The sequence below is a fragment of the Streptopelia decaocto genome, assembly GCF_964273445.1.
Source record: "Streptopelia decaocto genome assembly, chromosome: 9".
NCBI lineage: Eukaryota > Metazoa > Chordata > Aves > Columbiformes > Columbidae > Streptopelia > Streptopelia decaocto.
The window spans coordinates 13,378,438-13,393,710 of record NC_138664.1 but is presented as its reverse complement, the minus strand read 5'-3'; the positions used below and the strand labels follow the sequence as shown (position 1 = coordinate 13,393,710).

At 63.9% G+C, this 15,273-nt stretch overlaps 2 protein-coding genes across 2 annotated transcripts in view; one reads left to right on the top strand and one right to left on the bottom strand.

The window, feature by feature from the left end:
* The window catches only part of PPIP5K1 (diphosphoinositol pentakisphosphate kinase 1), a 45,527-nt gene extending 42,744 nt beyond the window's left edge, over positions 1 to 2,783 (bottom strand). Inside the window, exon 1 of the mRNA XM_082060645.1 lies at positions 2,739 to 2,783. The gene's annotated coding sequence lies outside the window, so the exon portion shown is untranslated. The remainder of the gene's footprint in view (positions 1 to 2,738) is intronic.
* Positions 2,784 to 3,737: 954 nt separating this feature from the next.
* Positions 3,738 to 13,229, top strand: CKMT1A (creatine kinase, mitochondrial 1A). Its single transcript, XM_082061004.1, has 9 exons — positions 3,738 to 3,923; positions 9,360 to 9,558; positions 9,974 to 10,069; positions 10,179 to 10,400; positions 10,897 to 10,982; positions 11,988 to 12,111; positions 12,232 to 12,366; positions 12,688 to 12,813; positions 13,008 to 13,229. The coding sequence occupies exons 1-9, from the start codon at positions 3,775 to 3,777 to the stop codon at positions 13,122 to 13,124; spliced, it is 1,254 nt and encodes a 417-aa protein (XP_081917130.1). The 5' UTR covers positions 3,738 to 3,774; the 3' UTR covers positions 13,125 to 13,229.
* The last annotated feature ends 2,044 nt before the right edge of the window (positions 13,230 to 15,273 follow it).

The window sequence follows — 15,273 nt, the reverse complement described above, 5'->3', positions numbered from 1 at the left end:
AGCTGACAGCCACTTTTGCATCAGGCATCTCCTTGGTGTTAGCAGGGGAAGCCTCGTGATCTCGTATTGTTTCTGGTGTGGAGAAAGGAAGGGGGTATAACTTTGTCTTTAAAGTAGATCCTATATTTGACTAGATTTATACCAAGAAAGACTACAGACTCTTGATTAAACAGAACTTTTAGCTACAGGCATAGCTAAGGCATCTAAAATTCAGACAGATCGTTGCTCCTAAAGGGCAACAGGCAAGCGGAGCTCTGTTCTGCTGTCAGAGGCTAATAAAAACAAGGTTTTCCCACCACGCCTGAATTGGCTCTAGTGCTGGGCTATCAAAGAGTTTATGTACCAGAAACAGTACCAGCAAGGTTCCTGTACAGCACCCAGCCCACACAGCACCCTCCGGCACTTCTGCTCTTCAAACCTGGAGCTACAAGAGGCGCCAACAGCACATGATGTTCTGCATCATCCTCACTGCTTCCCAAGCCAACTGCTCCCACAGCTCACACCTGCAGAACAGTCCTCACCTGCTGAGTGCTACAAGTCTCACCTTTCACTAACCACAGCAAGAAAATGAAGTGTTGAGTTAATGCCGCTGGCTGTATTGTCCAAGAGAGACAAAAGCATTAACACAGCTCTGGCACACACAGAGAACAGGTCAAGATGGTTCTGGCTTCGAGTACAACTGTTCAGGCTTGCTGGTCCTATCGCAGGTCCAGGCGGACACACACGCCAGCTGCTACAGCCAAAGGCATTCCTGCTCCCTCTTACAGCTGTGAGCTGCCACACCATCATACCAAAGGTTACCGCGATCACCTAAGGGCAACCAGAACCTGCTGACACACAACCTGGAACTGGGATGCAGACCTTGCCTCTAAGTGTCCTGCGACTAATTCAGCTCCCCAGACTGCCCTGTATTAGTGATAACAAATGAGATAGCGAGTTGTTTTCCGGTTTCCCAGCACATCATGCTGGTGCTGCTCAGATAAGAATGTTCACCAAGTAAAGAGACATATTCTTTGTGCCCCACTTCTGAGGTACCAAAAATTTAAGGTACGATCAGGTCTTGTGTTAACTTTGCACTCAGTGCAGCACTAACCACTAAAAGAGAGGCCTTGGGGGTTGTTTTTTTGTTTCGTTTTTTAAACATGATTTGAAAGTGTGGTCCCTGCAGTGGAGGGCTGAAGGACAGGGGCTGCAGGAACCAAACGAGGCAGCAGCACAGGCAGAGGAGGCAGCTCCGGGCGTGAGGCAGGTCTGAGCGCCCAGGAGCGTCGGGCAGGGAGCACAAGGCATGGGGCACAGGGCACGGAGAGCAGGGCACAGGCCACAGGCTACCGGGCACACGGTACACAGATGCTGAGGGGACGAGTCACCTGAGTCTGTGCACCTGGTGGAAGCCAGGCCAAGGATCTGCAGGACTGCAATCTTTAAGAATACACATGGTATTTTAAAACACTAATGCTGGCAATGTCTTGCTGAACTACCTGAAACGGCTATGGGCACTAAAAACAAATTAAAAAACCCCAACCCTGAAAGTTTAGGCCTTGATCAGTGAGGTCATCCCCAGTGTCATAAGGGCTCTTTGTGTTAAGGTTAATTATGTACTTACGTACAAAAGGTGAAAGCTGTACTCTTATCATAAACACTTAATTGCTTCAAAAGAAAAAGAACACCTACTGCAGAGTTAATAATTAAAAGCCACTGGACTCGGTGTGTCAAGGAAAGCTCTCCACGGTCTGTTTAGAGGTTTGTGTTCACAACCAGGAAGCTGAAGACAAGCTCATAAACATACAGTTCTGCCTGTCTGAGCAGCACGTCTGGTAACTCCAAATCTACCAACATCTTTAAACCCAAAGTACAGCAACGGTGGGAACATTTCATGTTTCCTGATCAGGAGTTCCTGCCAAGCAGTATCATTCAGAAAGTCAGTAACAACCTCCTGGCTTATCACATCTACATCTGAGCAAGTGTTATGTTGCTTACATAGCAACTATAGCAGTAAAATGCATTCCTGTATTAGAAGATTGTTTTTAATGAGATTTTTTAATGGGATTTACAAGATCGTTAAGTGTGAAACTTCAGAGCATCAGAATTTCTCCAAGAGCGTAACTAGTAATAAAGGTTAATTAACAAACGCCCTGCTGCTTCTCCACCCTTCCCGCACGGCCGGGAGCCCCGCAGGCACAGACCCGCGACAGAGGGACACGGGGACCCCGGCTCTTCCCGCGGGGCAGCTCCCGGGGCCCGGCCGGGCAGAGCAGCGCAGGCAGCCGAGCCCCGGCGAGCCGGGCTGCACCGACACGGCCCGGCCAGCCCGCTCTCCGCCAGCTCCCGCCGAGGCCGGGGCTCCGGGCCCGCTCCGCCGGGACGGGGCCGGGATAAGGCCCCGCCCGCCGCCCCCACGGGCAGACCCCGCCGCAGCGCCCAGCCCGGCCCGGCCCGCCGTGCCCCCCCGAGTGGCAGCCGCCGCGCTCGGGACCGAGGGGCCGGCCGTGCCGGGAGCACGGGCGCCCTGGGCCGGAGAGATGCGGGCGGGTGGCGGGCGGGCTGGGCCGACCCGCACCAGGGGCCGCCGCTGCCGCCTACCCGGCGCTCCCCGACAGTCGCCGACGAGCCGGGGTGCTCAGCCCCCGGTTTGCTTCCCTCGCCCGGCCCGGGGCCGCCCGCCCCCCATTCAGCCCCGCATCCCCCGGCGGCAGCAGGGGGCGCCACGCCGGGCGCCGCCATTTCCCTCCGCTCACCTGCGGCCTCCGAGCGCATCCTGCGCTGGCGGCGCTGCCGCCGGCCAATCACGACCTGCTGACGACCGCAGCCAGCCAATCCACGGAGAGAGGGCGGGGCGGCCGGGATACGAGAGGGCGCATGGCGGCCCCTAGCGGCGGCGGGGGGTGCTGCGCGGCCGGGCGTGCCGTGCACACGTGGGGCGCTGGCTCAGCACCGGGCACAGGCAGCGCCGGCGGGTCTCACGTTACCACAGCAACCGCGCCGCGCGGGCCGCCCCGCCGGGACCCGGGCAGGAAGCGCGACGGTGCCGGGAGGCCACTCCCGGTGCGCCGGAGAAGCTGGGCAGCGCGCCTCGGGCAGCGCCCGCCACCGCTTCTGTCCCGCGAGGTCTGCGGCGGCGGAACGCGGTGTGCTCCCTGTCCCCTCCGGTGCGGCCCCGCCGGTGCCGCGGACACGGGGTGCGCGGCCCGACAGCCCTGTGCCGGCATGAGGGGGCAGCGGTGGGAGCGCCCAGTGCCGCGCAGCGACGGGACGGCCCGTGACCGCCGCCCGCGCCAGGCCGGGCCGCGGAGAACCGGCCGCCATCTCCGCGACCTATCCCGGGCCGCATCGCATGCTCGGCTCCCGGTGGTCTAGGAGCCGCGTCCGCCGCTCCCGAGGCCCGCACCCCGTCGCTGCCGGCTATAGGTGCCGGACTTCGGCCTGGCCGCACCCTCGGCCGCGGGCTGCGCCGTGCGGTGCCGTGCCCGTCCGCACCGGCCGTGGGGTAGGGTCCCTGGGCGGGGCCGGGGGTCCAGGGCCCAGTGGGGGCCAGGCCCGGGCGCCACCGCCCCTCGGCGCTGTCCGGCGCGCGGTGCTGAAGGCGGCGGCGGCCCCGGTGCGTGGGGCGGGACGGGGCGGGGCGGCCGAGCAGGTGGCGGTGCCGCTGCGGCCCCTCGTGTCCCGCCAGCTCCCCGCCCCCCGCGCACCCTGCCGCCGTTCCCATTCCCGTCCCGTTCCCATTCCCATCACGTTCGCCTTCCGGCGCCGCCGCGCTCCCGCCGCCGCTCCGCGATGGCCAGCACCTTCGCCCGCGCCTTCCCCGGCCGCCGCTCCGCCGGCCTCTTGGCCATGGTGGGCGCCGGTTCCCTCGCCGCCGGCTTCCTGCTCGCCCGGGACACGGTCAGCGCGGGCGACCGGCAACGGCGGCTTTACCCGCCCAGGTACCGGGCGCGGGCGGCGGGGGCGCACGTGCGGGGGGCGGCGGGCGGGGGCCGGTCCTCGCGGCACCGGGGAAGGCGCGGGGCTGCCCCCAGCTCCGGCCGGGGCGGGGGTACCGGAGCTGCTCATGAGTGTGCGGGGCGGACGGCGCTCGTCCGCGGGCGGAGGCGACCAGGACGCCCGATAGGTGAGCCCGCGCCGGCCCCGGGCGGCTGTGGGGACCGGCGGCGCGGCCACGGGGGCTTGGCCGTGAGGGACGGAGACGCCGGGCCCCGCCGTCCCCACGCCCAAGGGCACCGGCGCCGCCGTGGCGGGGCCTCCGCGCCCTGCCCGGCCTCCCCGCCCGCCTTGGCCGCTGGGCTCGCCGGGGCTGGGCTGGGTCCTCCCGCCCGACCGGGCTGCTCCGGGGCCGCGCGGGCTGCGGGACCCCCAGGGCGCATCGCCGTGGTCGGGGCTGGGCGCCAGCGACGCTCCGGTCTGGGAGCCCCGGAGCTGCCGGCGGCTCTGGGCGGTCGCCGGCCACCCGGACGAGCCGCTGCACCGGTAGCCGCGGGGTAGGCGGGAGCTGGAGGGGGAAAAGTGCTTGTCAGCAGAGCGGGGGTTTGCGGGGACTCTCTGGGGCTGGCGAGGAGGATGGGGCTGGGAGCTGGCAGGTACACGGGCCACTGCGGTGGGACAGCACTGCAGGGAAAGCCAGCGCGGGTACGGAGGTACCCCGGGCTCGGCCCTATTGTCAGAGGCTTGGTGGGAACAGGACGGAGCACAAGCATCCGTTTTCTGCTGGCGAAACACCCGGGAGCTCTGTCCTCAAGGGCCAGAGTTTCTGCAGCAGCCCCCGGGGGGCTGGCAGCAGCTCCTGGCCCTGCCCCATCTGGCCGTACCAGCCTTCCACACGCTAGCTGTCCAGACAGGGACTTCTGTATTTGAAATAAAAGGTTTCCTGGCAGGACCTCACTCTTCCATCTTGGGCAGTTTTTTACAGGACAACTGGAGGGGCCTGCAGGTGCTGAGCAGGCAGCCCCCATCTTGCAGGCAAATCTTGGAAGAAGATGAGTGCTGAGATGTGCAGTCAGGACTCCTGGGAGGTGGGCATGGGGCCGAGCCGGGCCAGGCGGGTGCATGCACGGCAGTGGCCTGGCTTAGGAGTGCTTTTGGGGTAACGCTGGCTCTGCTAGAGCCACTGGCCCCGTTTACACAACCCGTGCCTGATCCCTTAAGCCAGATAAGTGCCAGAGCTGCAGAGCAGTGCTAAGGTTCAAGCTCCAACACAAAAGTTCTCGTGTCACTCCCCCTTCAAAGTGCTCTTTGCCAAGGGCTGCACCGGGAAGCCTGGCTTGGCCCCGAGAGCACCAGGTGCTTCACTGCCGCGGGCAGAGGCATTACCGCTGCTTCTCACCACTACTTCTTCCCGCTGCTCACCGCAGCAAGGAGGATGCGGAGGCCTCGAGGCTACAAGAGGTGGCAGCAGGTCCTGCCCGGTGCCTCCACTGCCTGGCCCTGAGGAGCTTGCAGGGCCAAGGCACAGAATGGGGGCTGGAGGCAGGAGCCGCCTGTGCCTCATAGGGACCGGCCAGGAAAGGGACAGGGCTGGGAGGGGACAGGAACATGGCGGCCACTGGCCGGCCCTTGCGCCTGGTGCTGGCACCGGCTGCTGGGCCTGGCACAGCTTGGAGGCAGGTCTGGAAAGCGAGCAACGGGTTTTCCTCTCCACCCTGGTGCCAGCAGAGACTGCGCACAGCAAAGGAGCGGAATGGGGAAGGGGGCAGCACGTTGCTGCTCCAAACACACGGCTGCTGTGATCACTGCACCAAACGGCGTGCAGAGAGCGGTGCGGCGCTGCATTGCAGGCTGAGTGCCTGCAGAAAGCTGTCTGCCAGTGCTGGGGCTCAGACCTGCTGTGTTGGGACACAGAGACTAGGGGATGCAAATGGGGTGAATTCAAAGAATGATGAAGGCTGGATGTTATTGTTTATTCACCTCCCAAGAGGGCTGTATTTTCAAGCTTTCTGAACGACTGCAGGGCCACAGACATCAGGTCTTCACGGAGTGAGGATGGTGAGGGATAAGCAGTGGGAGCTGTAAGAGCTGCTGGTCGGTGTGGGAAAGGCCAGCACGCTGTGTCCTGCTGCTGCACGGGCACCGGGGCCTGGGGAGAACTGGCCTGTCCCCACTAAACCGGGACACACAAGCGTCCCCTTGTGCACACAAAACAAAGGCTGTGTCCTTGTTGTGGCTGCAGGCAGGGGCCAAGCTGACTGTGCTGCTGTGGCTGGGGAGAAGTGTCAGGTCAGAACGTTGATGCTGAAAACAAGGACAGGGCTGGAGGCACAGGCAGGCACTATCCATGGGAAGGAGGGGGCCAAGGTGAGTCTGGAGGAGGGGATTAAATCAGGGTAAGGGTTGTGGCTGAGAAGCTCTAAAATGAGCTTCCTAGGATGATCTGTTTGGCTGGGAACAGTTTTGTGAGGGTGCTGACACTTGAAAAGAGCCTGGACAGAGCTCTGGGGCTGAGCCACAGCATCCTGGTCTGCGCGGGCAAGTCAACCCACCTGGGTATTTTGCTCCTCCAGTCTTTAAGTTAAATAACGAGAGATGTCAGCAGCAGCCTTGAGGGATCTGAGCAGCGCTGTGCGCAGTGCTGCAGCGTAAACGGCCTCGCTGGGGGCAGGGACTCTCCCCGAGGAGCCGTGGGCAGGGACATGCCCACTGCCCGTGGGGTCCTGCACCGGGAACAGCACCACATTTGGATAGTCACGCTGGGGCTCCCGCCAAAGCGTCTCTGCACAAAGCCCGAGCCCCCTCCTCCCTGTGTAAACAAGCCGCTCGCTCTGCTGCCTGCAGCAACTGCCAGCACCCACGCCTGCCGCCGCCACCGCACCGGGACCAGCCGCTCGCCCCACGCGTCCCCACGTGTCCCCACACCTCTTGAGGAGCCATGTGCAGTAGGAGCTGCCATCATCGTGGGCACCCACAGAGCCAGTGACACCAGGAAGGGCACAGGAGGCTGCTGAATTAGTAGTGAAGAGCCGCAGGGAGATGCAGGGAGCTGCTGCTCCAGGAGACGCTGCCCAGGCAGTAGATGCACTGATAATAGCTGCTGGCACCTGGCAGGTCTCAGGGTGAAGCAGCTCCTTGCGCAAGGGCAGGAGGTGGTTGCTGCACCCTGAGGGCGCAGGCAGGACAGCATGGGCAGGATGGCAGCGCCAAGTCCCGCTCCTGGCAGATGTCCACCTTCTGCTGGAGACACTTGCAGACTTTGTGGCCAGGAGCCAGAGGGAGCCCACCCTGTTGCTTGGCCACATGGCACTGGGAACAAAGGATAGTGCTAAAAGAGTCAGAATTCAAAAACCAGCTTTGAGGACAAAAACCAAGGGGCACAGGCAGCCCCACTAAGGCCAAGTGCAGTGTCGCCTCAATGCCTGTGACAGAAGACACCTGGACACCCAGGGGGTGTGGGGTGAACGCAGTCCCCGCTGCTCCAGCCCCCCTGTGACACAGCAGGGACAGGCCATGTCCCCACAGCTCTGGCTCTGCGGGCACCACTGCGAGCACAGCATCGAGTGCTCAGCACCTTCATTCTGTGCTGCCCTCAGGTCCTGGCACTGTCCAGCCTGACTCGGGTGCTCTGGACAGCTGAGGGACTCCCCAGAGCTGCTGAGTGTGATTCGGGCTGTCCTGGAGAGGGCGAGTTCAGACCAGGGGCTACATCAGCCCTGCAGCAGGCACAGACCCCACAGGCAGGGGCCGGGGTTTCTCAAGGTTTTGGACTCTTGAACACCTCAGTGAAGGTACAGACTGTAGCAGGCAGCATGATTAAACCTACAGTATCTTCTGCTTCCTGAAGTAAGCTGGCTTCCTTCAGCAGCCTTTGCTGGCTCTCTGGAGGCGTTCCCTGGCAGTGGTGGGCAGCCGAGCAGGCTGTGGTCCTGGTGTGCCAGGCAGCATGAGCTGTCCTGGAGACCAGGGAGGAACTTTTCCAAATGTCCCATTCTCATCAGCAAATGCTTTTTACTGGAGTGTCCGTCCCTCGGGAGATGGGTCCTTAGCCAGCTGATGGCAGGGACAGGAGCAGTGGGGGAAGCTGGGGCAGTCTGCGTCCCATGTACAAGGACTCAGGCTCTGAATTGGAGCATCTCAACACAGTGCAGATGTGTGTGGGCTGGGGGAGCAGCCCTCCTCCTGCATGACCTGGAACGAGTGCCCTCCAGGAGCAAACGCCTCCTTGCACTGGTCCAGGCTGGAGCTGCCAGTGCTGCCCTGTGCCGAGCAGACAATGTGAGCCCTGCCTCCCTTTCTGCAAAGTGCAGGAAGCCAGAAGCAGTAGCCAAGCCGTAGGCGAAGGGCCAACGCACATTCCTTGGCCTGCAGACGCAGGGGAGGTGGCGGCAGCGACAGCAGCTCTGCATTGCAGCACGGGGCTGGTGCTGGCAGCCAGACCCGGCCCTGCGCAGATGCTGGGCCAGGAGCGGGACCTGGGTGCTGGGACAGTGCCAGGATGCACTGCTGGGGACAGTGTCCGGCTGTGGCTGCCACCGACCTGGACTGCACAAGCTCCAGCTCCTCATCTCCCACATGGACACAGGTGTCCCCAGGGCTGTGGGACCCCTTGGGACACCAGCCAGGTCTCCTGGGCTAACAAGAGCCAGTCCTGTCCCGCTCAGGCAAGCTGAGGCACCAGCTCCCAGCAGAGGGTTTGGCCAAGGAGAGTGCTGTCAGGTCCTGCCCTGCCAATCCCCCTGCAAGTGCAGAACAAGCACAAAGCCCATCTAAAGTGGGAATGAGGTCAGCAGACAGCCTCCCGCTAAGCTGATTAGAGGAAAGCATCCCCCTAATACAATAAACTGTACCAGAGCAGTGCGGTTCCCACCAGTTGCAGATCGGGGTCAACCGATCTCCTGCCCCCGGTGGGGCCTGGGGGCAGTCACTGTGTGTCATGTGTCCCCACTCCCACTGGCTGCACGGGCTGAAGGGACAGCGGCAGCAGCCACTCCAGTTTGGGCTGGCCGGGGGCAGCCCCTGGGAGAGTGGGAGTGAGTTCCCCCAGCCTGGCTGCCCTGGCAGCGCAGAGCACAGGCTGCATGTGCCTCCGTGTGGGGTGACGTGGCCACCACCGCTCGCCCAGCAAGTGCTCCCAGTCCCGGGCCCTGGTACGTGGCTGATAAGGAGCCGCACCCTAACGACTGGTTCAGATTTGCTCATGGAATCCTGTCCTTGTGGCAATGTCAGCCCTCGGCCCGGGCCGCTCCCTGCCCTCGCTGTGCCATGCTGGTGACTGCATCCCGCTTCCACTGCCCTTTGCTGGAGTGGACAAGCAAAGCAGCTTGACCTCCATCCCCAGAGCTCCCCTGCCTACACCTGCCTGAGGGTCTCTGTGTGGTAAGGGCATGAGTGCTGGGGTCCCCGGGCCCCAAGGGACCCATCAGTCTCTCCTCCTGCAGTGCTGAGTATCCCGACCTGCGGAAGCACAACAACTGCATGGCCAGCAGCCTGACACCAGCCATCTATGCCCGGCTCTGTGAGAAAGCAACCCCGAACGGCTGGACCTTGGACCAGTGCATCCAGACAGGTGTTGACAACCCCGGCCACCCCTTCATCAAGACTGTGGGCATGGTGGCTGGCGATGAAGAAAGCTATGAGGTGAGTGTGGCCTCAGCCCTGTCCTGCTCTGGTCTCTCCAGGCACCTGCAGCAGCCAGAGCTGCCCCAGTCCCTGCAGCATGTCCCACAGCCTCAGAGGTCACTGCCACCTCCTCTACCCAGCCAGCCTACCCTTGGCCAGCCCTAGCACGTCCCTGTGCGACACAGGGCTCCCTGGGAGCAGCTGTTTCCAGAGCCCTGCAACCTGCTCCTCCTGGCCCTGGAGCCCTGCTCACCTGGGCAGCGCTGGCCGTAGGGATTGCCATTGCACTGCAGGACACACCATGGCCCCGCTCACCCGCTGGACCCCCCTGCTGCCAGGTGCCTTGGTGCCGGCAGCAGCACCGCGCTGAGCTCCTGGCGGGGCTGCGCGGTGCTGGCTCTGCGGTGCTGCACACTGTGCTGCTCACTTCCAGGTGTTTGCTGACCTGTTTGACCCCGTGATTCAGGACCGGCACAACGGGTACAACCCCCGCACCATGAAGCACACCACAGACCTGGATGCCACCAAGGTGTGCGGGCCGGGCAGCGGTGCCACACATGGTGTCTTTCCCTGGGCCTTGGGGACAGGGCCCTACCAGTGCCACCCTCTAAGTGCCCCATGGCTTGTGTCTGTTGCAGATAAAGTTTGGCCACTTTGATGAGCGCTATGTGCTCTCGTCCCGTGTCCGGACCGGGCGCAGCATCCGTGGGCTGAGCCTGCCGCCAGCCTGCACCCGCGCTGAGCGGCGGGAGGTGGAGAAGGTGACTGTGGAGGCACTGAATGGCCTCACCGGGGACCTGGCGGGCCGGTACTACCGCCTCAGCGAGATGACGGAGAGGGAGCAGCAGCAACTCATTGACGTGAGTCGGTGCAGCCCATGGAGCCAGACCCCTTCCCCAGCAGCCCCTCTCCAGGTGGCGGGGTGCTCCTGTCCCAGCCCCACTGTCCCGTGAGAGCAGGACCCCTCCCCAGCAAGGCCACCCCGCCATGCAGAGGGTGCTTGTGATGCTGCCCAGCCCTCCTGAGCCAGGTGAGGATGGAGCTCGCTGAACGCAGCCCAAGCAGCTATCAGCTCCCTCTGGCTCTTGCTCCACGTCCCTGCCCAAGGGAGACGGGCTGTGGCACACAACTGGTGCCCCACCAGCCCCTGCTGTGGGATGGGCAGTGCACCAACAGCCCTCTGCATCCCTCCAGGGGAGCAGGGACTCCTACCCACAGGTGGGGAAAGCTGGCGAGCTTACCCTGCCTGGAACAGCCGTGGTGCATCCCCTGTCCAGTAGCCTGGCACCAGTGAGACAGGTGTCCTGGCACCGGCCATGCAGCCCCAGTGAGCCCATGTGCTCTGCTTCCCTCCAGGACCACTTCCTCTTCGACAAGCCGGTGTCCCCGCTCCTGACAGCAGCAGGAATGGCCCGGGACTGGCCTGACGCCCGAGGGATCTGGTGAGGATCTGCCCTGGCATCGGGCAGTCAGCAGGGCGGGAAGGTGGGGGACACTGCTGCATCTAGCTGCTCCAGCACCGCCACTGCGGTCTCTGTGCCGGCCACAGTGCAGACCCCAGTGCGAGCAGCACCAGTGCCAGCTCTGTGGTCACGCAGAGCTGAGCTCTTCCTGCTCCTGCCTGACCTGGGAGACCCTTGTGCGCTGCACGCAGCTGCCAGACACTCCATACACAAGTCACAGCAGCCTCCTAAGAAGTGGGACTTCAGAGCCAGCCCCTGCTGCCGACCCTTCCCACTGTCACCATCCTGCAGCACCTTGAACTCCAGGCTGCCAAAGCCATGTAACTGCCTTCTGGTCTCCAGGCCATACCCAGCGCTCCTCCTGCTTTCTGCACACCCTACATACCCCCAACTAATCCTGCTACAATTGCAACTTACTGCTCCCTCCCAGCATCTCAGCACAGCCATGCAGCATCCCACACAGCATCCCACACACCCGCAGAGTGACAGCCGGCACACGCAGTTGCCCACGCCGCCCTTGCTGCCTCGTGGAAAACACCTCCCCAGCACACCCACTCTCCAGCTCCAGCCACCCCTAACCCAGCGTTCCAACACGCACCCCACGCCCCAGCCTCCTCCTGCTCCCTGCGCAGTGCAGGAGCTGAGCTCCTGTCCCCAGGCCGGGCAGGGCTGCCACCACACTGGCACTGGCACATCCTGCTCCTCCCTAGCAGCATTTCCCTGCACCCACAGCACCAGAGCCAGCACTGGTCACCCGCAGTGGCACATGTGGATGAGCGCTGGCCGGTCTCCAGGAGCATCTCCTGGCTCTCTGCCTCACTGCTGGGCTGTGCTCTGGCAACACAGCCCCAGCTGTGGGCACAGGGAGAGCAGCGGGGCCATGGGGCAGCGCTGACACCATGGGCACAGGGCTGGCACGGGTGGCTGGGTGGGCACAGGGGCTCTGCTGGCCACCAGCGCAGCCGCACACGGACCTGTCCCTAGGCACAACAATGAAAAGACCTTCCTGATCTGGATCAACGAGGAGGACCACACGCGCATCATCTCCATGGAGAAGGGAGGCAACATGAAGCGCGTCTTCGAGCGGTTCTGTCGGGGCCTGAAGGAGGTGAGCAGCCCCAGGGGCCAGACAGAGGGGCACACAGGGCACCAGGGCCTGCGCAGGGACAGGCTGTCTTGCTGGGGCTGGGCACACCAGGGCTGAGCGGCTCTTGTGCCTCCGAGCCAGGTGGAGCGGCTGATCCAGGAGCGAGGCTGGGAGTTCATGTGGAATGAGCGGCTGGGCTACATCCTGACCTGCCCCTCCAACCTGGGCACTGGCCTGCGAGCGGGTGTCCACATCAAGCTGCCGCTGCTCAGCAAGGTATCACCACGGCTGGTTCTGTGGGAGCTGGGGAACCCCGGCTGCTGGGCGCTCAGCCCTGCGGGGGTGCGGGACTGCATGGGACCTGCTCTGGGCCTCCCTTGGGTTTCCCCAGGATGCGTATGGTCCAGGCTGCATCTGAAGGGGCTGGGAATCCAGATGTCACCCTGGGTCTGCTCAGGACAGGGCTCCCTGCGGAATTTTGAGCCCCCTGATAGGGTCCAGTGAACAGCAGGAGGCTGCCCAGGGACAGTCAGCCGCAGAGCCCCGACTGCCTTGCTGGTGGCCCCTCTGAGCACTGACACCTTCTCTGGGCACCAGGACAGCCGCTTCCCTAAGATCCTGGAGAACCTCCGGCTACAGAAGCGTGGGACAGGTGGTGTGGACACTGCGGCTACTGGCAGCGTCTTTGACATTTCCAACCTGGACCGGCTGGGGAAGTCAGAGGTGGGTGCTGGGCAGAGCTGCTTTTGGGGAGGGAGGTTCTGGAGAACGTGTGTCTGGTGGGTCTGTGGCACCAGAACAGCTCCAGGGCCATGTGCTAAGGCAGCACATGGGGACTGGGGGTGGCAGTGCCAGCCCCTCATGCAGTGGGGACAGCCAGGTGCCCCCGAGTCAGGACATGTGTGCTCCTGGTGCAGGTGGAGCTGGTGCAGCTGGTGATAGATGGTGTGAACTACCTGATTGACTGTGAGCGGCGGCTGGAGAAGGGTCAGGACATCCGCATCCCCACCCCACTGCCGCAGTTCCGGCACTGAGCTGGACCAAGACAGCGCCAGCCCTGCGGGACCCAGCTCCCCCTGTAGCTTTATTAATCTCTGTGCCCAGCATGTCGCTGTGCCCTGTTACCTGCAACACACCAGGCGAGACCCCATAAACATTTGCTGTTGTAGCTATGGCTCGGTCTCCTCCTTACCCCAGCACCCGCCAATCTCACCCCTGCCCTGTGCCTCTGCTGAGACGCACCTGCCTGGCGCTGGGTTTGCTGTGCCTGCCCTGAGCTGCCCCCCACAGGGTTTCCCTGAGCCACTGCTGCTCCAGGGAAGAGACCTGGGGGGCCACTGGGGCTGCCCTGGTCTAGGGGGGCACAAGGGACTGCATGTGGGTAGGGAGCAGGGGCTGGGGGCCAGGAGCTGCTGGGATGGTCAAGGTCAGGCAGGGATAGGTGCTGGGGCCACATGTCACCACAGGCAGGGAGCAGAGCTCATCACTTGTGCCCATCACAGGTTTATTGCTGGGGGGCTGCAGGGCCGGCCAGAGCGGAGTGCAGCCCCGGGTGTGCCCCAGCACCCACTGCGGGGTGCCAGAGGGGAAACACCCCAGCTGAAGAAGAGATGGCATGGAGACATCAGGCACCATGGACACAGAGACAGCTCAGGGGACTTGTGGCACTGGAGGGACAGAAGCCAGCCCTGGGAGGGGACAGCATGGGGGACACCGTACAGCAGGGACATGAGATGTGCGGGCAGGGCATGGGAGGGCATTAGGGCCATGAGGAGCACAAGCAGGGACAGGGGCCATGCAGTGTTTGGGGGGAAAGTGCATGGTCTCACCTCAGTCCCCTGGCCTGGCAGCTGTCACCAGCAGGGCCACCAGCACCTCCTGTGGACTAGCACCCTCACCCAGGGTGTCGGGGAGGTGGCAGACGCATCCCAGCTCACTCTGCTCCTGGTCCCTGTGGCTCTGCAGCAGCTGCTCCACCATGTCTCTGTGCAGCAAGTGCTGGGGCAGCACCAGGACGTGGACACAGAGGGGCCAGGACAGACCCCACAGCAGACAGACCCAGGGGAGCAGCAGGGGTGGCACAGTCATGGGGATGGGACACCGGCCAGGACAGCACAGCCACAAGGGTGGGGCACAGTGGAGATGTCACAGCCACAAGGATGTGGTACTGGTGGGGACAGCCCAGCCCCGGGGATGGGACAGCGAGGGGGATGGCAGAGCCAGGGGGATGGGGCACCGGGAGGGTCGTCTCCTGCAGTCCGTCCCCGCTCCCTCCCCGGTCCCCGCTCCCGCCCCCACCGAGGGCAGCGCGGCCGCGGTCCCGGAGCGGGCGGCAGCGCCCCCTGCCGGCCCCGGCCCGAGGGACGCTATGGGAGGGTTCGGACTCCATTCTGTCCCGTTCGCTCCCAGCAGAGAGATGCTAGAGCTGCTGCTGGCTGGGCGCAGGAGCTTAGCGTACCTGAAGGGCCCCGAATGGCTGGATTATTGCCCAAAGCCCTGCTTTTGGGAGGAAATCGTGCCTGGGGTGAGGGTTTCATCTCCGCACTCCCGGAAGCGGTCTGCCGACCACTCGCCTTTCTGCTCGACCGAGCTCTCACACAGCCTCAGACAGGCAGCTGGTCACCGAGGAGATCCCGAACGCTGTGTCGGGGCATCGCCTGTCTCGGCCCCGGCGGTGATCCCTCTGGCAGAAGGTCCAAACCCTAATGGAGCGAATGGCCTGAGCGAGGGGAAGCAGCTTCCCCGGGAAGCTCTGTGTGTCTGTGCCGGCATCTCCTGCTCTGCACCAGGGAGGAATGGCAGCCGGGTGCCGTGGGCCTGTGCCGGTGGGGCTTCGCGGAGGATCCACGGTTGGGGATCTCTGCACACAGAGGCTCCTGGCCCAGCGGCTGGGCCGGGGTGACCTCACGGTTGGGAGCAGAGGGAGCTGGGGGAGCCCCGCTCCTCCCACCCCACCCGCGCCGGCACGGAGGGACCGGGCAGGCGGCGCTGCCGTGGGCGCGGTGCCGGTAATGCTGGCGCTGCCCGATCCCCCGGCACCCCCGGGCCGGGCCCCAGCTCTGGGATCAGCGGGGCTGGGCAGGGGCTCAGCTGCGCCCGGGGGCCTGACCTGCGGCAGGATCCACCCGTGCGGCCGCTTCCCGTGAACGGGCCAACGGCGGACACGTCTGGGGGCACACGGGT

What these genes read in the sequence shown, in the direction of transcription:
- CKMT1A (XM_082061004.1), top strand. Translation starts at nt 3,775, where the DNA reads ATGGCCAGCACCTTCGCCCGCGCCTTCCCCGGCCGCCGCTCCGCCGGC. An exon ending in GCGATGAAGAAAGCTATGAG is followed by an intron (nt 9,559 to 9,973) that starts GTGAGTGTGGCC and finishes GCTCACTTCCAG; the next exon opens with GTGTTTGCTGACCTGTTTGA. An exon ending in TCTGTCGGGGCCTGAAGGAG is followed by an intron (nt 12,112 to 12,231) that starts GTGAGCAGCCCC and finishes CCTCCGAGCCAG; the next exon opens with GTGGAGCGGCTGATCCAGGA.